Below are 26,666 nucleotides of genomic sequence, written 5' to 3'. Positions count from 1 at the left end.
ACACCCTGACCCACCAGGACCAGAGTCCATGTCCTGACCTTCCAAAGGCAACACCCCCAAAGGCACCGCGGGGTGCCATCGGTCACCACGTCGAGCATCTTGTCCCTGGAAGTCTTCAGAACTTTTCCAAGGATGCCAGTTCCTGTGGGAAGGGGAAAAACCTGTCCACAACAGGATGTCAGCCTTAGAGGGGAGCTGCTGCTCCCCACAACCCCTGGGGAGCCCAGGCTGCCTTCCCAGGGCTGAGGGTCCCACAGAGGCCCTGCTGTCCCCCCCATGCCATGTCAGCAGCTGTCCCAGAAAGCACCCAGTGCCTGACACCTCCCCTGTGCTCAGGAGCAAACCCTCACAGTCCCACCTGCCCCTCAAACATCCATCCTGGACAAAACAGGATGTTTTTTCCTCTTGGCAGGAGGGGGCTGTCCAGCAGCCCCCAGACACCCACCGAGTTCCCCAGCTCCTGTGAGTGAACCCCTGGCCAGGGCTGCCTGTGGAAAGGAGCTGACATTCCATTGTAGCTTTGTTCCCTGCTGTGTCCCTGGTCAAAGGCCTCCCAGGTTTCCCTCTTTGCATCCCCTGTCCCACACCAAACACACATAAAGCTCCTGGCAGGGTGCAGGTCAAAAGCACGAGTTGCACCAGCATTAGAAACACCTTTGCAGTTCTGTGAGTAGTTAAAAACTGCCCAGGATGAGCAAGTGGAGCTGTGCAAGAGCCTTTTCCTCATTCAGAGGTGGTGAGGGGGAATGAGGGGTTTAGATGCTTGCGCAGGGAATCCCACAGGCTGCCACTCAAAACCCATCCTCGTCTCTCCCTACGCTGCCCGTGGCCAACAAACACCAGCCCAGGCTGGCACTGCCAGGGCTCCGAGCCCCAGCCCGGGCAGCCCAGCTCCAGGGGGACACCCCGGGGGCTCAGCAGCCTCTCAGCTTCTCACAGACCTGCGATCACCCAGGGATCACCCGGGGATTCGTCTCTGCCCCTGAGATGGTGCAGCTCCAAGCAAGGCAGCAGAACTGATGCAACACGGAGGCAAAGCAAACCTTGAGCTTGGAGAGCCAAAACCCTCACATTTTCTTTTTTTTTGGCCTTTTGAGGTTTTCTTAATTTGTCTATTTTTGTTCCTCGCCCACCTCCGCGCGGAGTGTGACGCGAGCCCTCGCTGGAGAGGCAGGGTTTTAAGGGAGAGCTCTGGCTGCTATAAAGCAGCGAGGTTCTTGGAAAAACAGCCTCTGGAGCAATAAACAGATTTGGAGCTGAGGGCTGTGAGGGACGGCTCCATCTGGGCTGCTGAGTCATGAAACCTGCCCGAGCGAGATACCAGCCGAGGGCTCGGGCTGGGGGAAGCTTCCTATGAGGGATTTGGGCTATTTCAGTCGGAGCGTGCGACAACAAAACCAGAAAGCGAACAAAAGCGGGCTGGGGTGGCCACGCTTCGCTCCAGCAGCCGCGGGGTTAAGGCAGAGGCTGCCCTCCTCCTCCTCCTCCACCTCCTCCTCCTCCTCCTCTGCCAGTGCCAGCCTTGTCCCATCCCTGCCATGGTGGGGAGGCGGTGGCAGCAGAGCCCTCACCTCAATCCCACAGTTTGCAGCCGAAGAAAAACTCTCTGTCCCCTTTGCTGTGTGGATCCCCTAACCCATGGCATCCCTCCTTGGGGATCCCCATCCCTCCTTGGGTGTCCCCATCCCTCCTTGGGGATCCCAGCCCGTGCCAGCTCTCCACCTGAGCCCACCCTGCCCTGGGCCAGGGTCCAGCCCCAGGAGGGTGCCACAAGAAGCCCTGGGAGCCTCAGAACCATCTGACATTCCTTCACTGTGCTCCCAGGGTGGAGAGGAGCTGTGGCTTGGGATGTCCTGAGTCCCAAAAACCAGGTTCCTCTCTCTTTTTCAGGGCTGGACCCATCCCCAATGAGCACCCATCAAGCTGTGGGGCTCTGGCATGTCCCCATCCCCAAATGAACCCCACCTTGTCCCCACACACACTGGCAGGGTTGCCACAGAGACACGGCATGTCCCGTCCCTAACAAGGGATGTCCTGGGCCCTGCCACATCTCCACACGCTGTCCCATCCTCACTGGGACCCTGTGCCCACAGTGACCACCTCTCCCTGCCATGTCCCTTCAGTGACTTCAACACATCCCATCCCCACAGTGACTCCATGGTGTCCTCACTGGGATCCCCACTGTCTCCATCCCTACAGTGATCCTGTCATGTCCCCACTGGGATTCCCAATGCCTCCATCCCCACAGTGACACTCAGCTGTCCCTTTCCCCACAGTGACTCCGTGTATTCCCCACAGTGACACTCAGCTGTCCCCTTCCCCACACTGACTCCGTGTTTTCCCACAGTGACACTCAGCTGTCCCCTTCCCCACAGGGATCCCGTGTTTCCCCCACAGTGACACTCAGCTGTTCCTGTCCCCACAGGGACCCCGTGTTTCCCCCACAGTGACACTCAGCTGTCCCCTTCCCCACAGGGACCCCATGTTTCCCCCACAGTGACACTCAGCTGTCCCCATCCCCACAGGGACTCCGTGTATTCTCCACAGTGACACTCAGCTGTCCCCTTCCCCACAGGGACCCCGTCATGTCCCACCGGGATTCCCGGTTCCCGTCCCCACAGGGCCGCGCTGTGCCCACAGCGGCCCCCGCTCCCCAGGCCGCGCGGGCCCGGCGCCTTTAAGCGGGGCCGGTCTCCCGGAGCCCCCGCCCGGGGGCCGGGCCGGGCCGCCCCCCGTAGCCTGGTAACGGCGGCTCTGCGGGCGGGGGCGGCCCCGGCAGCCGCGGTCAGGTGGCACCGCCGAGACGGAGCCGGCCGAGCACGATAAAAGTCCCGGCCCGCCGCCGCCACGGCCGCGAGGGAGCGCGGAGCCGCCGCCCGGGAGCCATGGTAGGGCCGGGCAGGGCCGGGCGGGGGGAGCGGGGCGCTCGGGCTGCGGGGCCCCGCCGTTCCCCGCTGTGTTCGCTGTCCCCAGCCCGCCCCGCTCGCTCACGGTGCCTCCGGAGGGGCCCCCGGCGGGCGGGACGGGGCGCGGGGAGGCTCCGATCCGGGGCTGTGCCGTGGGACAGCGGCCCCGCTGGGGCGGGACGGGGCGGCCGGGGTGCCCCACGGAGCGGGACGCGGTACAGAACGCGCTGCGCGCTGCTCCGAGCGCGGCTGAGCCCGGCGGGACAGCGGGCGGCACCTCCGAGCGGCGCCGGAGCAGCCGCGGGCACGGCTCCGGGGGCTGCTCGACGTGGAGCCAGCCCCAGCACGGGCGGTGCTGTAGCAGGGCTCCATCCCTGCGTGCTGGCTCCGCACCCGCCGCTGGCTGCTGCCCTGCACCCCCGGCTCAGCAGCATCCCTGGATCCTGCCCTTGCACCCTGCTGTGGGCACCCATCCCTGGCTCCCATCCCTGGCTCCTGCCCTCGCTCCCATCCCTGGATCCTGCTCTTGTACTCCTGCTCTCACTCCCATCCCTGGCTCCTGCCCATCAGCCTGCTGGAGTGGAGCTCCCATCCCTAGATCCTGCCCTCTCTCCCATCCCTAGATCCTGCCCTCGCTCCCATCCCTAGATCCTGCCCTCTCTCCCATCCCTAGATCCTGCCCTTGCACTCCTGCTCTGGTCATCCATCCCTGGCTCCTGCCCTTGCTCCTGCCCTCTCTTCCATCCCTGGCTCCTGCCCTTGTACTCCTGCTCTGGTCATCCATCCCTGGCTCGGCTCCTGCCCATCAGCCTGCTGGAGTGGAGCTCCCATCCCTGGCTCCTGCCCTCTCTCCCATCCCTAGATCCTGCCCTTGCACTCCTGCTCTGGTCATCCATCCCTGGCTCCTGCCCTTGCTCCTGCCCTCTCTCCCATCCCTGGCTCCTGCCCTTGCACTCCTGCCCTCGTTGCCATCCCTGGCTCCTGCCCTGGCTCCCATCCCTCACTCCCATCCCTGGCTCCTGCCCTGGCTCCCATCCCTGGCTCCTGCCCTCCACACCCCCGGCTCCCAGGGCACCCCGGTGTCCCCAGGCCCCCCGGGTGCCTGCAGCAGCCCGGCCTCACACCCAGCCCGGCTGCATGCACGGCCCTTGACTCAGCTCCGGAGCAGCTGCTTTGAGCAACACCGGTAATCAATGAGTGGCATTTGGCTGTGGGGAGATGGGGCAGGGTTATAACCTGTTCGACTGGGCAGCAAATGAGCCTTTTATTCTGGAGGTTTGAGTGTTGGCAGATGCCTTAATATCATGTTGCAAGTTCAGTTTATCCCTAATGCCCCTGCCTCAGGAATGGTGGAGGATTAGCACTGGCAAAACACTGTTTTCCCTTCTGATACACCGGCTCAGCTGCCCTTCTCTGGCAGGGAGAGGATTCCTCCCCCAGGCCTCGCTGTAAACCTTGGTGTTTGCTGTGTTCCCGGTGGCTGGGACGAGCTCTGTGGCACTCTGGTTCCCAAGGAATGAGAAGGAAGGATCCCTAATTTGGGGGACACGTGCTGCTCCCCGCTGGCAGAGAGATCTGATGCCACGACTTGGCTGACGTGACCCTGGTGAACGTCAGGGGAGCAGTAATGCAGCAGGTTTTAATCAGTTTGTGCCTGGAAGGTGTGAACGTGCAGCTCTGCCTGTCCTTCCTGCCCCCGAGGGCTCGCCTGGGTCCTGGACAGGGACACAGACATCCCGGTTCCTCCAGGAACAGAGGTGAAATCCCGGGGATTTCATCCGAGCCCTCGCTGCGGGGTCTGCTCTGGGCTCTGGCACTGCTTCCTCGTTGGCCAGGGCAAGATGGAAATTTGCATGGCTTAGTTCAATACCTGATCCCAGCTGGAATCTCGGAGCTGGAAAGCCAGAGAGCTCTTGCTGCTCCAGTGCTAGAAACGTACAGGGTGTGTGTGGGGGGAAATCTGCCTGAGCCAGGCTCCATGGGAGGGAGGGAAGGGATGCAGAGCCACCACAAAAAAGTGTCAGGTCTCTGCTCTGGGAGCCAGAACCAGCTTTGTCCCACGGAACCAGCCACCTGCACGCCTGGGCATGCAGGAAAAGGCTGGGAATGAGGAGTGGGGGAAAGGCACCTGGGCAGGACCGTGGGGCCTGGGAGCACCATGTGCTGACCCACCAGAGCCATCTCCTACAGGCTGTTCTCAGAGAAGCCTTCCAGGCTTCCTGCCACCGCTGCAGGACTTTCCTTCCAGGGTGGTTTTCCCTGGAAGGGAGGGGTAACACCTCAAACCAGGCACGGGAGCTTCTCCCAGCCCCTCCTCTCCAGGTGCACAGCACACACACGCCCATTTATCGCTTCAGAAAGGGCACTCTGAGCAGCCATGACGTGCAGAGAGGGCTCTGGCATTTGGAAATAGCTGAGGGATCTCTGAAGAGGAGCCCCAGCTCCCTGGATGCTTGGGAACAAAGCCAGGAACTGGGAGGCAAAGGCACTGCCCACCCTTCCCGGGGCACCTGCGGTGCAGGCAGTGCGTGGGCTCAGCTCACACAGCTACTCCCCTGCTTTAAAAATAGGATAAAATTATCATAATCAGCCAGGTTTGGGGTTCCCAGCAGGAAGGATCAACAGGTGCTGCCACAGTCACCTCTAGGCCAGATGGGTCAGGATTCCCAGTGGTGAAAATAAATTCTCATTTATTTTCACCATCCCACCCTGCAGTGTGGGGGAGTCTGCAGGTCCCTCCCTTCAGGGCAGGAGTCCTTCATGCAGGAAATGTGAATTTGCACAGCATCCCTGGAAAAGAGGATTCCCCCCAGCCTGGAGCTCCTCCAGGGAGCCGAGGGGCGCTGCCCCACGCTGCTCACGGGGGAGGAAGCCCCCGGGTAAATCAACTCCATCTCCCCCAAACTGATTAAAAGGGGCCTCTCTGCCTGTCACCCGACACAACCCCACGGATGTGCTCAGAGCTGACCTCATTCCTCACAGCTGCTGCGGGCACATCCCTCTGCTCCCAGCCGTGCCCCCCTGCCCTGCCCGGCCTCGGGCAGCGTGGGCAAGGCGTGGGCAGCCCCTGCCCACTGGGAGTGCTTCCAGAGGGGAATGTGCCACCATCAGGTTCATCGGGGTGCCAGCTTTGAGCCCCCCAGGGAAGCCAGGCGGCTGAGAGCACGCAGCAGTTGGCACTGCCCCTGGCAAAGGCCGGGGTGAGGCCAGCACGGAGGCACCGGACCGTTTCCAGGACACGTCGCAGCGAATTCGCAGCTGCCTTCGATTTCATGGGCTCTGGGGTGGGCTGGGGCAGAGCCCCACGAGCAGCAGGCACAGCCCTGGGCCCGGCAGGGTCACACACGAGCAAACACACCGGGTGCCTGCGTTTTGTTCTGCTAACAGGGAAGAGATTGTGTCCCTCCTGTCAGCTGTGACTGCGCAGGGCACGGCTCCGGAAAAAACAAGGCTCCATCTTGCAGCACCCCGGGAGCCAGAGCCAGGCGTGGGTCTGCTCCCTGAACGTGCCCCCTGCTCTCCATCCACCTCCCCGGGGTCACTCTTGGACACAGGCAGCAGGGGATGGAGCTTTCTTAAACTCCACCTGCAATCCAGATGCCATCAGCTGGCGCTGGAATAATCCGTGGTGCTCCAGAAGAGGCGGTATCGCCACTCGGGGCTGGAAAACAGCCCTCAGTGCTCAGGAACCGACGCTGCACGCAACTGGCGGATCCCTTGGTGCCTCCTCACAGCTTAGTTGTGGATTTTAAAGCATTTCACGTGCCTCCCAGGAGTTTTTAGGCAGGATGCAGGTGGCCTCCGTGCTGGGGGAGCCCCGTGGCCCCGCTGCGCTCTCCCAGCGAGCAGCACACAGAGCCCGTGGCTCTGAAAGCACAGACGTGGCGTTTAAAAGAAAGATGGTTTGTTTTTCTTGCATCCAATCCCTCGCTGCTTGCCGAGGGAGGCTTGTCCTCAGAGCAGAGCAAGGATTTATAAATACCAGCGTGCCCCAGGTTGTGCCCGCTGCCCGGCTCGCTCCGTCCCTGCGGCCAGCAGCTCTCCCTGTGGCCAGAGGTTTGGCTGGCAGCTGGCAGGATCCAGCTGCCAGCTGGAGAGGCAGCAGTGCCTGTTCCTGCTGTGGAAGGGGGCGGCTGCATGGCAGGGATCACAGCGTGGCCGTGGGCAGCGCCGCTGTCACAGGAGTTGGTGGCAGTGGGAATCCAGAGGCTGCCCTGCCTGGCAGCTTGGGACCCTGCCCGTGGCATCCTCAGATGAGCCCTTGCAAAAACCTCACCGCCCATTCTTCCTGCTGGGAAGTCAGCAGTCCCTGGCAGTCAGGGAGTGGTTTTGGCTGGCAGAGCACTCGGGCACTGCTCAGCTGGGTTAGAGTCACCACCCCTGAGCCTGGTGCCAGCCCGAGCCTCGGTGCTGCCATGTGGGAGCAGAGCCTGCCTGTGGAGCGAGGGTGGCTCACCCTCAGCAGAGGCAGGAGGCAGTGGGTGAGCCATGCCAAGCCCTGGGCTCATCCTCAGCAGAGGCAGGAGGCAGTGGGTGAGCCATGCCAAGCCCTGGGCTCATCCTCAGCAGAGGCAGGAGGCAGTGGGTGAGCCATGCCAAGCCCTGGCCTCACCCTGCTGGTGCAGGAGGGGCCCAGGAGTGCCAGCTGTCACCCCTCTGAAGGCAGCAGGCTGGCACAGGCTCCTGGGGGATGCCAGCCCTGCAGCCCGGGAGCTGCCCTGGCTCTGGGAGCAGGCAGGACTCTGTGCTTGCAGACTAACCTGCTTGCTCTGGGGTTGTTCAGCTTCCCAGGAGAGCCCGGACTGGTTGCAGGGTGTCTTGTTGTGCGTTTTGGGCACGATTCCCCTTTTTGTGGATCCTCTGGGAAGTTACTGGTGTGTTCTGGCAAGCGCGGGGCCCCAGCTGTGCTGGGAGCTGCACAAGCAGCCAGGCCTGCTCAGAGCTCCGGGCAGACAGATTATTATCTTGATTTAACATCTGACAGCTCCCATCCTGCTCGAGAGGCCGGCCCAGGCTGCCAGCAGAATCACTCGGGGGTTGGTGGCAGCATCCTCTGTCTCAGCCCAGATCACCCCGCCTGCTCCCCTTCCTTCTCTCCCATTCCAAACCTGAGCCACTCGACCTTTGATGGTGAGGATGTGCTGATGGCCCTGACCCACACGAGAGGAGCCTGTAATGGCTCCAGCAGCACAACCAAAGGCAGGAGAGCAGAGCCAAGGGCTGGGAAGAGGAGCCGGCGGCTCCCACTCGTTCTCTCCCCTCCCAGCTCTGCTTTGGGCTCCCTTGGACTCAGCACAAGCAAGCCCTGACCCCAGAATGGCTGCAGTTTGTGCTGTCTGCTGAAATTTATTTGAAATGCCACTCTCCAGGACCATTTCTGAAGCAATTTGCTGTTCAGCCTGGCTGGGAAGAGCCCTGAGCAGGCTCGTTCATTCAGCGCCTGCGATATTGACTCTTCTCTTTACTGCAGGATTAGAGAGCATTTGTCATCTCCAAAATGAATAACTTTTCCTCTCCTGGGAGTGGGGAGAAGCCTTGCCTCAGTACTGACATTTTGCACACCCAGCCCACAAACCTGCTTCAAATCCCAGATGATGATCTGGGAATTAAACCAGGGCCTTCAGTGTCTGTTCCTTGGGCAGAGCAGGGCCCACCCTGCACTAAACCCCAGCTCCAGAGGGGGAGAGGCCTGGGGGAGCTCTCACCTGGCAGGTGCCAGCCCCATGGTTGTGTTCCTGCCACACAGCCCAACAGAAACTCAAGTGCCCCAGGGACGAGCCACAGCCTCAGCTCTCAAGACAGAGGAGCTGCGTTAAAAAACAAACAAACAAAAAAACCCTTAAAAATCAGAGCAAACCGCCCGGCAGCACCAGAATAAGAAGGCAGAAGCTCAGACTTGCCAACTCATTGTCTAGAGCCCAACCAGTTCTCCTTCCTGTCCTGGAGATCACAGCACTCAACTCACAAACTCACCCTGTTTGTCATTTGAGCTTCCAGAGGTGTTTTCAAGTCTTTCTCAGGAGGTCCAGGAACCAGCAATGCTTTCCCGTGGGAATTTCAGCCTTTGTTAACAGGACTGAGTTCCCAGGAATGAAAGCAAGAGAAACAAACTCCAGCTGTTGCAAGATTTGGAAGAGCAGAGCCACGAGCATTGCCAGCAGCAACCTTTCCAAGGGGCTGCACCACCAAAACACCAAGCATCAGGATTGCTGCATTGCTTTGGAAATCCTCTTACCTGGAAAGGAGCTGCTCTGGGGCCAGGGGATCCAGCCCAGGTGGGATACAGCCAGCCTTCCATGGGAGCAGCTACAGGGATCTGCCCCTCCTCCTGAGACCTGGGAGCACGAAGCTCAGCCTGGAGGTGCAGCAGGAGACCTGAGAGCTGCAGAGCTGGTGGGTGCAGGATGAGATCCAGGCTGGATGGGGCTGCAGAAGTGTCCCCTCGCCATAAACCTGAGGATGGTGCTGGCCAGGAGCTCTGGGAAAGGACCTGGAGGCTTTGAAGAGCAGAGTGTTCTCCAGGCTGTAATTAGCCACTGGCTTCCCCCACCCCTGATTATGCAGAGGAGGGAAATGGCAGAACCCACCAGTCTGCCGGGGAGGGAGGAGGCTGCTGCAGTCCTGCCCCTGCCACCCCAGGGTCCCCTGCCACCCCAGGGTCCCAGCCCTCCCTCTGGGCACTGTCTGGGATCTGCACGTGGGCAAGACCAAGGCACAGTGTGGAAAGGGATCTCCTGTGGTCAGGGCTGCTGCAAGATTAATTAATTCATTAACTGGAGTCAGCCCAGGAAAGGAGGATGTGATGGCAGGAACACCTGGATGCTGCCAGCCCACTGTTCTCCTGAAGGACCATCTGCACCCCCGGGGATGTCAGGCCTTTGCAGGAAAGCCCAGTGACACCCAGCTCCTTTGGAGGGCACTTCCAGTGCTGCTTTGGGGACAGCTCTGGGTGCAGCCCTTGGACAGGCCCCAGCACCCCGGGGCACCAGCTCTGGGCTGCTGTGGCTCCCCAGCCCATGCCAGCACTCAGAAACCCCAGCCAAGGAGCAGGGGGACAAGAGGTGGGGTTTTATTTCCATGAGCTGGTGCTCCCTGGCTGTTCCTGGCATGCAGAGGCTGAAGGGGCACCGGTGCCCCTCCCTGTGCCCTGCCAGGAGCCTCCTGTGCCATCACAGGCACAGCCACGCCGGGCTGTGTGAGTGCTTTGTTCCATCTTCAGCGATTTTCTCCTTTTTTTTCCTGCTCTCAGCAACGGCTGGGAAGAGGCTTTTCATTCCTTTTCTCTTTCTCTGCCCCAGCACAATGAGGGGAATGGCTGTGTGAGGAGCAACAGTGTTGGATTACAGCAGGATGCAGTGGGATAAGGGGGGGGAAAGGCAGGGGGACTCCCATGGGAGCAGACCAGGGTGCTTTGGGCTGGGCAGGAGGGATGCAGGGCTGGGGATGGAGGAAGGCTCACACCTGGGACTCCTACGGGGGCAAACCAGGGCACTTGGGGCCGGGCAGGAGGGATGCAGGGCTGCAGCCCTGGGCACAGAGGAAGGCTCACACCTGCAGGAGCTGGAGCTGGAGCCAGCCCAGGCAGAGCCCCTTCCATTCTCAGCTCCCAGCAGCTGCCGAGCCCGGTGTGTGTGGGCAGCAGCGTGGCTCTGTCACATGCCTGAGGCAGCTGGTGCCATCCCAGCCAGCTCCTCTGCACCGGGGGGACCTGGGCTGTGGGCACAGCAGCCTTATCCCTCGCTGCAGCCATGAGATTCTCCTCGAAGTACTCCCTCCTTCTGGCTGAGAGCTGCTCTGGTTCAGGGGGAGCTGAGCCCCAGGGATGCTTTGTGTGTACCTGGGATGTTACAGGCTGGATGGAGCAGATGTGGCTGCCCCTGGGTCCCTGGAGGTGTCCAGGGACAGGCTGGATGGGGCTTGGAGCCACCTGGGATGGGATGGGATGGGATAATGGGGTGGCATGGGATGAGCAGGTGTTTGCCACTGGCACAGCAGCCCCAGTTTGCAGAGCCAGCCCAGCCTGTCACATGCAAATCCCCAGATAAGTTCCTGCCTGCTAACAGGAACCACTTTATGGAAAGCAGCAGAGCCCTTCCCAAACCGCTCCAGCTCCCCCGGGAGCAGCTGGAGGCTCTGCCTTGCTCAGAGCTGGTTTGGGACAGCACTGCTCTCATCCAGCAGCGTTTCCCAGGTGATTCACCTCCACTCTGAGGGGGTCTGGGAAAGGAAGGGGATGTTGGCCCCATCCTCAGCTTTTGGGAGCACGGTGCTGTGCCTCTGGCATCAGCTCTGCCCCTTCCCATCGCAGGAATGGGGAACAGGGGGTCCCCAGTGGGGGGCTTGGGCACCACCAGAAGGACACAGACCTGCCCCAGCTGTCTGGGCTTGGGTGGATACTAAAGAAGACATTAGACTAAATTAATTACTTAAATGACTTAATTATTTTTAAGCCATGACTTCTGTGGCAGCCTCAGATTCCTCTGGGCTCACCGTGATTTTGAGTGCCGTGTTGGCAGGAATTGGTGACATTTGGCAGCAAGTGCCACCCTGAGTCCTCAGTCTCTCTGTGGGGAAGCCGTGGTCCTCCCTCCCAGTTCCTGGACACCCCTGATGAGTGTCCAGCACAGATCCCAGTACAATCCATGCTCTTTTGTCTCCCCAGCTCAGCACTGGACACTCTCCGTGAGCCGTCCCAGCAGCCCGGAGCACCACGGTGCCACTCTGACTTAGAGCAGGACTTTGTTACCAAGGGTAAGTGCCCAAATCCTTTGCATTGTCAGTCAGAGCTGCCTGAGAGCAGGGATTTCCCCTGCCCAAAGAACTTTATTCCTCTGACAAAACCACACCTTTCCTTGCTGCTCCAGCTGGGTGGAAGCTGAGCACTCGTGGCTGCAGCAAAAACCTTGTTGGGGCAGGAACTTTTACAGCTTTAGGTCCACAGCTTCAGGAGCTGCTCAAGTAGGGAAGAGCCACGGAGGAGGCCACGTTATGCTCATTAAGTTTCTGTACCACAGAGCCAAAAATCCACTGGCAGCACCACCAGCCACTGCTGGGACCTGCTGGTGCTTCCCAGAGCATGACATGAGGGCAGGGGAAGCCACAGCCCTTTAAAGGACCCTCTTATAATTAGGAATCCTGGAGGGACAGATCCTTCTCCCCAAGGCTCTGAGCATCCCAAGTCCCCTCAGCTCTGCCAGTGCCACCAGGGTGGGCTCAGAGGTACCTGGGCAGGGACTCCCCAGCCTGCACAGACTGGAGCCTTTCCTGTGCCCTTCTCCAAACAGAACACACAGACTGGCAAATTATTGATACTGCAGGGCTCATCCCCTTGCCCTGGCTTTGGAGGTGCCCGAAGGAGCAGGGGGGTCAGAGCAGGGACCCTCCAGGCCCTTGTGGCTCTCACAGGCAATCCCAAGCCTCTGCCAAGCATCAGTCAGGCATTACAGCAGGACAAGAGCCTCCCCTGTCCCAGCTCTGCTCTTGGGTTTTCCTCCCAGCTTCTGACATAACCAGGTCACTCTTTCCACACTTGCCCTGCCTCCGTGAGAGCTGATGACTGATGGGGCTGGACGTGACTCACTGCCTTTCCTAATGAGCGACTTTCCTCTGTTTATGTGCTTTGGCGGGGCCTTTCCTACACCTAAAAAGGAGAAGGGCGGCACTGGGGAGAGGGCAGCGTGCTGGAAATTGCTGGCATCTGCTGTTCCTCACCATGTCTTTGAACTGTGGCCAGCTGTGAAGCTGCTGTGTTTAGGCATGGAAAAGGTGTAGCTCATCCTCCACGTGCTGCTCTGGGTGAGATCCTGTCCAGGCCCACAGGTAAACCCTTGGCCAGTAATTGGAGCTAATTAGGCTGAAGATTTTTTTTTTTTTGTTACTATCTGTCCAGGCAGTGCCTGGGGGACAGCAGTAATGAGCACTGTGAGCCCAGCCCCACATTCTCCACGGAGCTTTGCCAGGCCTCAGCAGGGCGAGCTGGGCTTTCCTGTTCCCTGGCACAGACAGGTCAGGGACAGCTCCCGCTCATGTGGCCTCACTTGTGTCTTGCAGTGACTGAGCAGTGGGAGCTGTCCTGCCGCCACCAGGCCAGACAATCCCTCCCTTGGCTGCACATCCCCTTGGCTCTCTTCCCATGATGGAAGCCTGAGTGCCAGGATCCTCCATGACCTCCAGAAGCCACAACTCCCTGCCGAGAACTCTGATGGCTCCGCGGATGCTCTCGGAAGGTGCCCTGGGGGGCATCGCCCAGATCACGCCCTCGCTGTACCTGAGCCGGGGCAGCGTCGCCTCCAACCGGCACCTGCTGCTGTCGCGGGGCATCACCTGCATCATCAACGCCACCATCGAGATCCCCAACTTCAACTGGCCGCAGTTTGAGTACGTCAAAGTGCCTTTGGCTGACATGCCCAACGCCCCCATCTCGCTGTACTTCGACAGCGTGGCCGACAAGATCCAGAGCGTGGCGCGGAAGCACGGCGCGGCGCTGGTGCACTGCGCCGCCGGCGTCAGCCGCTCCGCCACGCTCTGCATCGCCTTCCTCATGAAGCACCACAAGGTCTCCCTCTTCGAGGCCTACAACTGGGTCAAGGCGCGGCGCCCCGTGATCCGGCCCAACGTGGGCTTCTGGAGGCAGCTGATAGACTACGAGAGGAAGCTCTTTGGGAAGACCACGGTTAAAATGGTACAGACGCCCTATGGCATCATCCCAGACGTTTACGAGAGAGAGAGGAGACCCCTGATGCCTTACTGGGGAATTTAATGGGACTGCAGAGGGGGAGCACGACGGAAGGGACGCGCTGTTTCGAGTCCACCAGACTGGAGATGTTCCCTTCTCCTTCTACAGCCAACTTTGGTTCTCTACCATACAGCAGAACCTCAGTTCTCACCTCACTAACCTGCAAGGCCAACGATTCCCTTCAAAGCATTTTTCTCTATGGGGATTTCCCATCTGCATCTCTGATTTAGCAAAACCAGGTCTCATTATAAGTTTATTCCTTCCATAAAGCCTACGTCTTTTTTCCTTTTTTTAGTCAGTTTATTAAGCTCCTCGAGGAAGGGCCTAAGAGGCATCGGGCAGAGTGGATGGCCCAAGAGCGCTTTGTGCTGCAGTAGTAGCCTGGATATTTTGTTATAGCTTGTTTGCTTCCTTGCAAAACCCTGTAGTGGCTCAGGAGCAGCACTAGCGAGGCCCTGCCCCACAGCAGCAGGTTTTCCAAGCACCAGGGAGGCAGGAATACAGGGGCTGTGGTGCTGGTGTTTTCTTTAACATTCATAGTGACTCTCAGTATATAGTGTTTGAGACCTTTAGTCAGCTCTTAATCGTATTCAAAGTTAGGGGGGAAAAAAGGGAAAAACAAACAAACAAAAAGATTGAATCAGTCCGTGTCGGCCACAAGTAAAATAAAAATTGAGCAATTCAAATCAAATAAATACAAGATCCTTTTTCACTCATTCCATGCCGGGGCAATAGCCCTGGAATACACTTCAACTGCTGGAAAATGCTGGTGTGTTTTGTGGGTGGAAAGTTGACAGATCTTGTCCAGAAGCGAGAGGGTTGAAGCCGCTGGGCAGCCAAAGAGATGCTCAGGAATGTGAGCATGGCCCCTGGCCGGGCTGGGCTGGGTGTGCCAGCATGCCAGCAGAGCCAGCCCAGCCCGGGGGGCTCAATCCCCTCGGGGAGGAAGGCTGAATCCCCTCGGGGAAGGCTGAATCCCCTCAGGGAAGGCTGAATCCCCTCGGGGAAGGCTGAATCCCCTCGGGGAAGGCTGAATCCCCTCAGGGAAGGCTGAATCCCCTCGGGGAAGGTTGAATCCCCCGGGGAGGAAGGCTGAATCCCCTCGGGGAAGGCTGAATCCCCTCGGGGAGGAAGGCTGAATCCCCTCGGGGAAGGCTGAATCCCCTCGGGGAAGGCTGAATCCCCTCAGGGAAGGCTGAATCCCCTCAGGGAAGGCTGAATCCTCTCGGGGAAGGCTGAATCCCCTCGGGGAAGGCTGAATCCCCTCGAGGAAGGCTCAATGCCCGGTTCCTCAGTGGGCTGGGTGTGCCAGCATCCCAGCAGAGCCAGCCCAGCCCGGGGGGCTCAATCCCCTCGGGGAGGAAGGCTGAATCCCCTCGGGGAGGAAGGCTGAATCCCCTCAGGGAAGGCTGAATCCTCTCGGGGAAGGCTGAATCCCCTCGGGGAAGGCTGAATCCCCTCGAGGAAGGCTCAATCCCCGGTTCCTCAGTGGCCTGGGTGTGCCAGCATCCCAGCAGAGCCAGCCCAGCCCTGCAGGGCTCACTCCCCCTGCTCAGCTCCAGCTCCCCTCAGAGCTGCCTTAGCCCACTCCTGCCTCTCTCCATTCCGTCCTCAAGGTTCTGCTGCATCCCAGGGCTGCTCCTCTCTGTGCCCAGGGTGGTGGCAGAGGCCTGGCCTTGCTGGAGAGTGCCAGGAGCTGCTCCAGCCCAGCCCTTCCCTGGAGCAGCCTCCCGTGGCTCCAGGGCAGGGGCCGGAGCCTTGGAGTGTGGCTGGAGCCCTGAGCAGGCACCAGAGTTTCTGTTGCCTCTGGAGGAGGAGCAGGCAGAGTGCTGCGCTCGCTGTCTGATTTAAATGAGATTCTATACTTGTAAAAAAAAAATCAATAAAGATTAAACCAGAACATGTGTTGGTTTCCTGTTCCAAACTGTGCTAGTGGAGCTCCAGCAGCAGCCCAAGGCCCAGCAGTGCCTTTAAACAGTTGTGGCTGGAGGATTTCTCCTGCTTTTCCCCACGAGTTTTGCCCCAGTGAAATAAAGGTGAGGTTTGCCATCAGCTGCTCCCAGCTCAGGTTCCATGGCTGGGTCCCAGTTCCAGTGGCAGGCAGACACAGAGACTCATCTCCCAAATTTATCAGGAGTTCAGCTTCAGCCAGGGAAATGGTAAGTGAGGAACTAGAGAGTGAAAATCAAGATTAATCATTGCTTTGGAGACGGTCCAGCACATGACATTTTAAAGGGGAAAAAATGCTAAAAACTGAAATCTGCTCACAAAATTAAACTTTACCTAAAAATGGGCAAAGTAGGGTTTAGCAGCATTTCCGGTATAAAAAAATGGAAGGTTAAAAATTCTCCACTTTGAATTATTCTTTGGATTTTATGCACACACTGCCCGAGGACTGAGGGGAGAGGGAGATGCTGATGTTAAAGGCTGGCTTTAAACACAAGGCAAAGTTAGACCTATAAAAAGTGAAATTACCTAATAAAACACAAGAGGAAACAAAGAATTCACCTGAAATCCCCATTCAGGGTTATATTACAGTCTTAGTGCTTGTGGGGATTTCACTGCAAAAGCTCCTCTTGTATTCACTACAGCAGAACATTTTACATAAATGTTTTCCCCCTCAAAATCCAGGTTTTTCTCCATTCTAAATCTACAGAAACCAAAGAAGAGAGCCCTGGTTTAGCCTGGATTGCTCTGAGCACACCCACTGGCTTTGAGGGGAACACCCCTTCTCCTGCTCCCCACAGGCTTTTCCAAATGGCGTCTAAATTGTCTGAAACATATTTTATATCTTTCAGCATTTGGTGAGACACCTTCCCCATCCCAGGCACAGAGCAGGATGCACTCACATTATGATATAAATATTTCAGCTTCCCAGGCTGGTCAGATATGAAACGAGCCTTTTATTGAACACCAGGTTTGAATCTCAACACAGGATTTATAAATCATTGCAGGAATTAAGGGAGTAAACAAGGTACTAAAGTCAATTAATAACACTTATTCTCACTGGATTTAAAATATCAGCAGCAACTCCAGCACAGCACAAACCCAAACAGCTCCAACTAATAATCACAAAACCACTTCTGGAAGAAAAATAACATTTGCCCAGAGGGCAGGAGAAGAATCACAATAGAAAGAGAAGTCTTCTGATTGCTCTTCTTCATAAAATTACGACATTCCCATTTTACCATTGAGAACTGGAATTAAACACAGGTGCAGAATCAAAAGCAAATCCAAAGCAGCAGTCTGTACAATAGCAGCTTTTATTGGAAAGGCAGGTTTTGTTTCAAGTGCATGATTCCCAGCTCAGCTGGCAGGACTCCCTGGGTGCCCACGAGCTCCTGCTCAGCCTGGGGCTGAGTTCACCTCAGCCCGGAGCCTGCAGGGAGCTCAGGGCAGGAGCTGCTCCCAGCACAGCCAGCCAGGAGGAGCTGCTGCCAGGCAGGAAAAGTCCTGGAGAGTGGAGAGTGCAGGGGTGACAATGCCAGGGCACAGGAACCTGCAGGGGTGACAATGCCAGGGCACAGGTGACAATGCCAGGGCACAGTGACCTGCAGGGGTGACAATGCCAGGGCACAGTGACAATGCCAGGGCACAGGAACCTGCAGGGGTGACAATGCCAGGGCACAGGTGACAATGCCAGGGCACAGTGACCTCGGGGGGTGACAATGCCAGGGCACAGTGACAATGCCAGGGTACAGTGACCTCGGGGGGTGACAATGCCAGGGCACAGTGACAATGCCAGGGTACAGTGACCTCCGGGGGCTGCAGGGGCTCAGCCAAACCCCAGGAGGGAGGAGCAGGGCAGAGGCTGGAGCAGCCCCCAGCACCAGGGGGAAGCTGCCAGGGCAGGGGAGCACCAGGAACACAAGGGGGTTAAGCCATAAATACATGAAATAACCGAGCAGATCATTGCTCAGGACTGCCAGTGTACACAAAGAGACACAAACCCCACTTTCCACAGGTCACGCCAAGGCAGCCCCTTTTATCTAGCTAAAAAAAAACAAAAACAAAAAAAAAAAAAATCATTGTCTTTTCCAGTGAGAGAATCCATGCAGGAAAAGGAGTTACAGGTCTGAAATGGGACCCAAGCAAAGGGAAGGCAGCGGGGAAGGTGGGCTGTGACAATCCTGTCACCTTGGATACAGCTTGGAAGGACACTGGGCTTTGGCTGGCAACAACAGCCGAGGATGCTGAATGCTCCAGTGAGTCATTGGAGTGCCTGGGATCTGAGCTGAGCCTCCCTGGGCACTGCCTCCACCCAGGGATCTCCATGCAGAGCTCCCCTGTGCTCCCTTTTTTTCTATGGGCCCAAAGACACGCTGGCTGCAGCCCAGAGAGGGGCTGAGCTGGTGACAGGCACAGAAAAACCAGCCTGGAAGATGCTCCTGTGACAATACAGCTGGTGCCTTACATTTCACACCATGGCCTCTTATTTGTGGCATTTTCTTTCAGTTAAGGGGGGAAAATTCCTCTCTAGCAAAGTGCTGGGGAGCTGTGGTGGCTGACAGTAAGATCCTTTTTCCCAGCACAGCATTCCCTCAGCACCAGCCTCTCCCAGGCACTGGGGAACACCTGCCAGTGGCTCCCTGTCCCCAGACTCCTGTGGGAGCACTGGTGAGGGGCACAGCAGCCTCTCTGTGCTGCAAAACAAGAGCTGTGGGCACAAGCTGTGGTGCTGGAGCCCCAAAAAATGAAAGGGAGAGAAGCAAGGAGTTGTTTCCCTGCTTTTTTTGGTAAGTGCTGGGCAGGATGTGGGAAGCAGAGCACGGGAAATCTGCCTCTGGATCAGCTGGAGCTGCAGGCACACGGTGCTTGATTTCATGAATGAGCTAATTTGAGGCAGCAAGGAGATTTATTGTAATTGGTGTAAGGAAGGAGCCAGACACCTCTGAGCCAAGATTCTTTCATTTGGGCTAATTAATAGTTTCGTATAACTAAGCCTGTTTGTTTTTTAAATACAAAGCATCGTTTTCCTCATTGTAATTTCTGTTTCAGCAAATAACCACAGGTCAGTGTCAGGTACTTGCAATGGGGGCAGGATTAACTTGGAGAAGCTGTTGAGCTCTCTGGAGGAAAGGAACAGATCTGAGAGACTAAGCCAAAGAATTAAGGAGGAAGTTGTGCCCTGTGGATTTGCAGCCCACCTCACTCCCTGCAGCCCTAGGCAGGGTCGTGGGTGTCTCTTGTAACACCATGAAGCTCCCCCAGGTTTAAAACCCTGCAACCAGCACTCCACTGCCTGCACTGTCCTCTGCATACTGGCTCTGAAGGAGGAACCAGGTACTTTGGACGTACAGGCAACATTTAGTGAGAGTCTGTGACACAAACCTGCCCAGAGAGGCGCCTAAAAAGCACAAACCAGCAGGGACACAGTGCCTGCTTCACACACAGCTTGCTGAGACCACCAGGGTTAATTCCCTCTGGGTGTTAAATCCCACTCCCTGCAGCAGCCAGGGGCCACCTTGTGCCAGCTCTGAGTCACAGAACAGGTTGCTACAGGTAGCAGCAGGCTGCAGGAGTCACACACATCCCATCCCATCCCATCAGGAACAGCATCTCCACAGCCAAAAAAGGGAAAGAATCTCCAGAGCAGCAGATGTGCTGCCTCAGCAGAGCCCAGCTCCCAGCAGTGCTGCAGCTCCCAAAAGGTCAGGAGAGACAAAACCCAGCCTGGAGCTCAGGACAAATCCAGGGAAGTTTATCTGTATTTACAACAAAGACTGTGAGTTTTAAACTCCAGCTGCCACAGAATCCACACAGCACAGAAAAAATGGCAGCAGTTTTGCAGTGCTCAGCTGCCAGCACTGACCAGTTCTGCATCCAGCACAGCCTCCACCACAGAGCAGGGGAAGCACACACAGCCAGCTTCTCCTTCTGAGTCAGTAATTCATTCTGCCTGGATGCTGCTGTGACTCATGTGCTGTGCTATCACAGCAGCAAATACTTAAAGAACATCAAGGTCTGCGTCCCAAAAACGTTAAGGAAAAGATCTGCTTGCAAATACAGACTTCAAGTATTGAAGTGGTTGTTTCTAAGCAAATGAGCCCAGCATTCCAGGCTCTCTGGGAAGCTCCATGCTGGCCTCTCCCATGCACAGGTTTATGACATGGTTACAGGATAACATTTTCATCTTTTGCACAGGATAACGTTTTCATCTTCACAAAGACTGAAATCCACTTTTTTTTTTTTGCCACACTACATATTACCCAGTTATTCCTGAAACCTTGGCCATCACAAATGAATTCTTCACCATCTGGAACAGTGGCTTTAATCCATTGATTTTTGGACCAAAAATCAGCCCCAAAGGTTTCAAACCCTGGCCCAGCTGCAGCCTCTGCACAGAGCAGTCACCCAAGTCCTGCAGGATGAGACCCAGAGCTCCAGCTGCAGTGCAGCTGCTCTCAGAGCAGGTCTGGCAGGATCAGACCTGGGGGTTTGGGCTCCACACAGTTGATCCAGAAGTTGGCACAGCTGGCATGGTACTGGTGCCCTCCATATGCCAGCTTGAAGTTGTCTGTCTCAGAATTAAAGGCCTGCAAGAAGAATTGAAAGAAGTGTGACAGTCTGATCCCCTGCAGGCTCCAAACCCAGCGTGGGGAACAGCCCAGGACTCTCCCCTGAGCACTCCACCCCATCAGCTCCATTTGATTTCAGTGCAGGAGGACAAAACCTTCAGCCATCACCCCTGGGCCAAGCTACACCTGCAGGAGGAGCCCTGGCCTGGCCCTGGCAGCTGACTCACCTTGCTCCCTGCACCTCCTGCTCCATCTCCCTACCAAAGGAGAAGCTTGTCCTGCTTGCCAGCAGGCAGCTCCTGCATTTATTTCCCTGGCTCCAGCCTGGCTGTGGGTTAGGCAGGTGCAATTCTTGCTATTAGTGTTATTCCAGGTTGAATTTGATCTGCTTCCTCCTGTTAATTGAAGCTGCTTTACAACAGGAGCCTGTGAGTGTGTGAAGCCATGAGCAGGCTGAAACCACCTCGCTGTTTGTTGCTAGGAGATATTTTCCAATGCCTCACAGCTCCCTATTTAAAAAAAAAATAAAATATCCCAGCCCTGCTCTCCACGCCCTGGATTTCCTGCAGAGATTTCTAAAAATGCCACTGCCTGCTACACAAAGCCAAAAGTCAATATTTCCAGCACAAAGCCCCTGAAATCCCCCCTCTCTTGCTAGAGACACCCCGGCAGCACAAACTCAGGAAATCAGGGATTTTCTACCACACCACAGAAGGAGCACAAGCCCAGAGAGCTGGGCACAAGGCACAGGCATGCAGACAGACAGGGCAGGCTCTGGAGCATGTTAGTTGATCAGATCAAGAGTTAACAGCCACAAAACACTGGAGAAGAGGATTAATGATTGGTACAACTGAAATGACAGCTGAGAGCCCAGCAGCAGCTCAGCCTTCCACACTCAAGAAGAATGAGTCTAGAAAGAATGTTTTTCACAGGTTCATACTTTTTTGGGAAGTTCTTCCACAGGTTTCTCTTCTTTCTGAAATAACGTTGAAACCAAAAAAAGTCAGGAAAAGTGCCTCTAGTTTTAACTGGTTGGCACAGCTCTGCACATGTCCTGGGAGGCCCTCCCAGCTCTGCTAGTGGCAACAGTCCCCTCTGGTGAGCCATTTCATGAAGAAAAGTCATTAAAAAAATTTTATTTGTTAAAAAATGTATGTATTTTTAAATCTCAGTATGCCAGTTTCTTGCCCATTAGGAACAATTAAACTCAACCCTTTCTCCACACTGTGTCACACCAAAGCCCAAGGAACACTGGACATTCCATTTCAGGATTTTACTGAGACCCAGCTACAGAGCAGAGCTTACAAATTATAAGCAGGAATTTTACTTTTCAATGCAGCCATCCCTGGCAGTGCCAAGGCCAGGCTGGGCAGCCTGGGACAGTGGGAGGTGTCCCTGCCCACGGCAGGGGTGGCACTGGGGGGGCTCTGAGGGCCCTTCCAAGCCAAACCAGTCTGGGATTCTACACATGGCAGCCCAAAGTGTAAATTCAGAAGGATTCCAGCAGCACACACTTACTTTGCTTCTGGAGTCCACGTTGAGGAGACACACTCCACAGGCCAGGTCCTGGGCATTCTTAATCCCCGGGCGCAGCATGCAGGAGGAGAAATCCAGGGAGTTTTCATCTGGCTGAAGAAAGCAGACAGGAACTTTCAGGCATTTTCAGTGCCTGAGAACGTTTCAGGCATCCCAATAAAAATTACTGAGCACCAGGAGCCAGCGTGTCACGTGGCATGGCAGGGTGACAACCATCAGAGCTGTCAGGGTGGATCTGCCATCTCCACCAATTTATAACACTCCAAGTCTTCAAAAAGGCCTCAAAGGAATTCCTGAGCTGCACATTCCCACATCCAGGAGCACTGGGAGCTGGGGGAAGGCAAACAGAGAACCTGCAGGTGTTTGTGCAGCTGTGGGGAGGGAGCTCTCCCAGCCAGCCCTGGGAGGTGGCTGCTGCAGGGTTCATTGTCCTGGATCCCTGGGATTGCCTCAGCAAAAAAGGCAACCTGGTTGTCTCTTTTTGGGGTTTTATTTGAACCTACAACATGGCAGAGCAGTACAAAATGGGATATTAACGTTAACCAAGCCATGGAATTCAGGCCACCAGCCACACACATGCTCAGGTTAAAGACAGGCAAAGGGTGGGAGAATAAACCTGCAAATAACAAATTATTGTGGTCACTTTTCTAGGACTTAACCTCACATTTCAGCCACAGGATGAATGATCAATTAAAACACTGCATAAAAATGATACAAAACTGTTCAAATGCAAATAAAGGCAATGACTGGAAATGCAAGAAGCTTTAAAAGCTGTGTGATCCCAGGCCATGAGTGTCTTAATCCACACTGTGGGTATGCTGCTCACACTGCCCTGCTGAATGGCTGGAGAGTAACTGGAATCCTGCAAAAAACCACCTTTAATCTCTGAGCAGATCAATCAAATTAATAAAGGCACTCTAATATTTGTTTACCAAATGCATGAGTGAAGCAAATGAGAAGGTCATCCTGCAATTTGCTGTGAAAAACCACGAGGCTGTGCATAAAATTACCTTGTCACAAAACCCTTTAAAAGATAAAATTAACCTTTCCAAGAGCATGCCTGGGAGCTGGGATCCTGCTATGCAGTGAACTGGCCCTTCTGCATCACTGAGGGTCCTGCAGCAGCAGAGGGGGGGCTGCCACCCCTCCCAGTGAACCCATGGGGCAGAGAGGAAAGATCAGGGGTGATGGGGAGAATCCCAGGGCCCCTGGTTTGTGTAAATTCAGCTGGGCTCTGTGCAGGTGAGAAGTCACTGCTTGCAGCTCCTGCAGCTGCAGCTGCAGCACGAGCCAGGAGCTGCTGTGGCCAGAGAACAGGGGCCAAGCTCTGGGCTGCTGTAATCCCTGTAATCTTCCAAGGAAAAGCACTTCAGCAACTGTACTTTAATCCACCTGTTTGAATGAGGAAAAGATCCTGGCAGCTCTTGGGATTGCTCCTCTCAGCAATGCCAGAGCTCAAGCAGGTGAATCCAGGGCTAGAAAACTCCTCTGCCAGGCAGGAAAATGCTGAGGATATAGATTTCCTAGGATGGCAGGCTCTGTGCATCACCAAAACACCTGGGGAGGTTCAAAATGTGCAAAAGGTGTGTAAAAAAGGACTGATCATTTATAACACCTGCCTTGCAGGGAGTGCCAGTGAGCTGCAGGGCATTTCAAGCAGAAACCAAGAACTCCAAGCCTTGCTTATAAATGAGTGTTTGTTGGGAAGGAAAAAAACCTTTTGTGGCCACAGCTGCAGTGCAGGGAGGAAGCCACAAATTAAAAACCTCTGAGGAAACCTCCCCGTGGTGGTGATGTGCTCAGTGCTGCCTGGTGGGCTGTGCTGATCCTGGAGGCTCCTTGGGCAGGCACTGAGTCAAATGATGAGTTTTTGGTGGTTAAAGGGGATTTTGCACCTTGTATCTCCTGCACACAAACCCCAGGAGGTACTGAATGGCAGGGTGGTTTTCCTGCCCTCTGTTTGTGTCTGTTCTGTGCCCCTCTCCACCCCAGCTCCTCTGCAGACCCTTCCCAAGGGATGCTCCCCTCAGACCACCCCTACCTGTGTCCCTCACCCAGCTCCTCCCAGCCTGTCTGGGAGCTTTTCCTGGCACTGCAGAGCAGGAAAAGCTGTTTAGTCTGTGGCAGGAACCAAAACAAACTCGGGCATTTCCAAATGCAGAGAGAAGGGAAAACAGTTCAGTTGCTCCTGTGTTGCTCCACTGTGTGTTATGGAACTGTGAGCACTAGAGCCAGCTGCAGGGATATTAAAAACCAAGACATGTCTGTATCATTCTGGCTTTGTAAAATGGCTTAGTTGGATTTATTAAATTTGCCTTACTGGAGATGCCCACAGACACCCAGGACACCACCTAAATCACTGAGGTACCAAGTAAATCACTGAGGTACCAAGTAAATCACTGAGGTACCAAGTAAATCACTGAGGTACCAAGTAAAACAACATCATGTTTGTGCATTAATAACAGTTTTCTCAGAGGGTTTAAACTGGCTTTCACAAATAAGTTCATTTCCATTCTCCAAGACAAGAAACACAAACAGTCAACTCAGCACACCCAACAAAGCCTTTAAAAATAAAATTAAGACATTTGTTTCAGCCACCAGGCAGCTTATTTGGGTCTTACCGTCAGAGCAGCCAGGGACATGAAGCTGATCAGGTTGTGCCACACTTTATCAATGTCCTTCAGCAGCTGCTGCAGCTTCTCACTGCACACTGCAGTTGCTTTGATGCCCAGCTCCACCCTCTTTGTTACTCTGTAGACTTCAACAACCCCTGTGGATGTAAAGCAGGGAAAAGGAGATTGCACTGGAGCCCCAGCCCTGAACCCAGGAATGGCAAAAGCAGAGTGGCACAGGAGGGTGGCACAGGTCAAAGCTGGAGTTACATTTATTTGGCAGAAGAGTTCTTCATTATTCAGATGCAGGCAGAGATTAGGATTTAAATAATGCCGTCTGGGGAAGAGATGGCATTATTTTAAATTCCTGGTTTTTAGGGAAGAACTTTCAGTGTAAAGCACGTGGAGAATTAAAACATACCCTGTAAATATTCCATGCCTTGGGCAGACTGGATAACTTCAGTGCAAACAGATGAGCTGCTGATTCCATTTAAGGTGTCATTGGCTTTCTTTATGACCTGATGGGAATGAATTTCATAAAATGATTTGGTTTCTATCTTTAAATAATCATTACAAACAAGATTACCCCCAGCAGAAGCTGTTATTCAGAAAAGGAGGCAAATTAAACAAGAAATGATTGCCACACTCCATCACATGTTTTATACACTCCTGCTTAAGTAGATCAGGGGGAAGGATGAACATTTAAAACCTTGATGTATTCCCCCCAATACTTTCATTACCAAAATAAGAGTTTTAAGGGCATGCATGCCTTGCTGTCTAATTTCATAAGAGCATTCAGAGTTTGGGCTCTCTAATCCTCAAATGCCAAGAAGAAATGCTGAGGAGCACGGATCTGGCTGTGAAATGTCTCACAGCAGCACACGGATGGGCCCTGGGCACAGCACACAACAATTCTGTCCCTCAGGCAGCCCTGAGAGCAGGCACTGGTACCACAACCCTGGGCACCCAACACAGGGCCACCCCACCAGCCAGAGGGCTGCAGTGTTCAGGGAAAAGCCAAACCAACCCCCAGCCACAGGGAGAGCAGGGTCGGGTGTTTAGTGAGGAGGAGGAGGCAGATTTTGGTTTAAAAACTGCAACTGCCAGGGCTGATTCCCACATCTCCTCTGCCTGCTGGTCTCAAACAGGTCCTGAGGGAGGAGGGAAGGTCTGGAGGAGGAGCAGCCACACTCACCTGCAGGGCACTCTCCAGGCACCTCTGCCACTCGTAGGCGTACCTCTCACTCTCCTAGAGCACAGAGAAGGACAGGCTCAGTCTTGTTCCTACACACATTTCCCTCCCTCCCTCCTACTCAACAGACACACAGCAGACAGGTGTCTCAAAAGACTGTTTGCACATCAGCTGTGTGAACTTTTAACGGATCTGTTCCTAATTTCTCCCCATTATTTCAAGACTCTCTATGCACCTGAACTCTAAAATTTGATTTCTGGGAGTGGGAATGAGTTTCAAAAGGAGAATGTATAGGGGTGGGTAAATGGTTTCAATGCACACACCTCCTCCTGACACATTTGTTCCAGTCTGCTGTTCTAGCAATGGGGATTAGCAGGATTTAATCTGAGTCCTTCTCCCATCTCTTCTCAGGATGAGCAAGAGAAATAACTACACACAGCCAAAAAGCGATGCCATTCCCAAAGCAAACTGCCTCTGCCAAAGCTGGGATTAGATTTAAACTGTAACTCATTTGCAGTCAAAAGCTTAGGCTGCAAGGTCAAGTGATTCTGCGTTTCAGACAACATCCTGTGTTCTCCCACTTTCCCTTACAGATGTGAGAGAAGAAACTTCCAGGTCCCACTCACAACACCCGACTGCACCCGGCCACATCTCACAGGCACGCCCACGCTCGAGCAGGCAGAGCCCCACAAAGTGGGACACAGAAGGCCCCAGGTGTCAGTGGCAGCCCGGGTGTGCTGCAGAGCTCCTCACCTCCACCTCCCCAGTGAGGTCCTTGTACTTGTCCCTGATCACGGGCAGGGCTGGCTTCTCGCTCAGCGTGTTCGAGCGGTCCCTGAACGGCTGCTCCAGGGCTGCCAGCGGGGAGCAACGGCTGATTTCTCTGTCCCCCAGGCTCAGGCTCCTCTTATGAGACCCTAAAAAGTCAGGTTGTACAAAGTTATTCCTTCACTCCAAAGACCCAGGCTATTTAAAATGAATGAAGGGGCAGCAAGGGCTGTCCCGCTCCTCCAGAAGAGCAAATATTTCTCTTTACTCAGTGACTGCTGCAGATCTCCCCAAGTCCCTCAATTCTTACAGGTTTTTGGCACAACAAATATTTTCCTTGTAGAAAAAGACCTGCTCCAAATGCCACAGAAATCAATGAGAAGATTCAGGTCCCTTCCA

At 55.4% G+C, this 26,666-nt stretch overlaps 2 protein-coding genes across 8 annotated transcripts in view; one reads left to right on the top strand and one right to left on the bottom strand.

Annotated features, from left to right (window-relative positions):
- The first annotated feature begins 2,730 nt into the window (after positions 1–2,730).
- Positions 2,731–15,545, top strand: DUSP14 (dual specificity phosphatase 14). The gene is made up of 3 exons (XM_064394697.1): positions 2,731–2,888; positions 11,569–11,657; positions 12,957–15,545. Exon 3 carries the CDS (start codon positions 13,069–13,071, stop codon positions 13,663–13,665), a length of 597 nt encoding a protein of 198 aa, XP_064250767.1. The 5' UTR covers positions 2,731–2,888; positions 11,569–11,657; positions 12,957–13,068; the 3' UTR covers positions 13,666–15,545.
- Positions 15,546–16,524: 979 nt separating this feature from the next.
- SYNRG (synergin gamma) overlaps positions 16,525–26,666 on the bottom strand; it is a 37,535-nt gene continuing 27,393 nt past the window's right edge. For 4 of the 7 annotated variants that reach the window (XM_064394690.1, XM_064394688.1, XM_064394691.1 and 1 more), the window contains 7 exons: positions 26,253–26,416; positions 25,503–25,556; positions 24,729–24,825; positions 24,317–24,465; positions 21,678–21,788; positions 21,100–21,135; positions 16,525–20,177 (listed from right to left, as the gene is read on the bottom strand). In XM_064394690.1, the coding sequence (XP_064250760.1) occupies positions 20,046–20,177; positions 21,100–21,135; positions 21,678–21,788; positions 24,317–24,465; positions 24,729–24,825; positions 25,503–25,556; positions 26,253–26,416 (743 nt within the window). In that variant the 3' untranslated portion in view covers positions 16,525–20,045. The remainder of the gene's footprint in view (positions 20,178–21,099; positions 21,136–21,677; positions 21,789–24,316; positions 24,466–24,728; positions 24,826–25,502; positions 25,557–26,252; positions 26,417–26,666) is intronic. The other 3 variants (XM_064394689.1, XM_064394693.1, XR_010349334.1) reach the window with 2 other exon arrangements.

The sequence above is a fragment of the Passer domesticus genome, chromosome 19 (assembly GCF_036417665.1).
Source record: "Passer domesticus isolate bPasDom1 chromosome 19, bPasDom1.hap1, whole genome shotgun sequence".
In the NCBI taxonomy this organism is placed as follows: domain Eukaryota; kingdom Metazoa; phylum Chordata; class Aves; order Passeriformes; family Passeridae; genus Passer; species Passer domesticus.
Note: the sequence above shows the minus strand (reverse complement) of the source record. Positions and strands in the feature narration are given on the sequence as shown.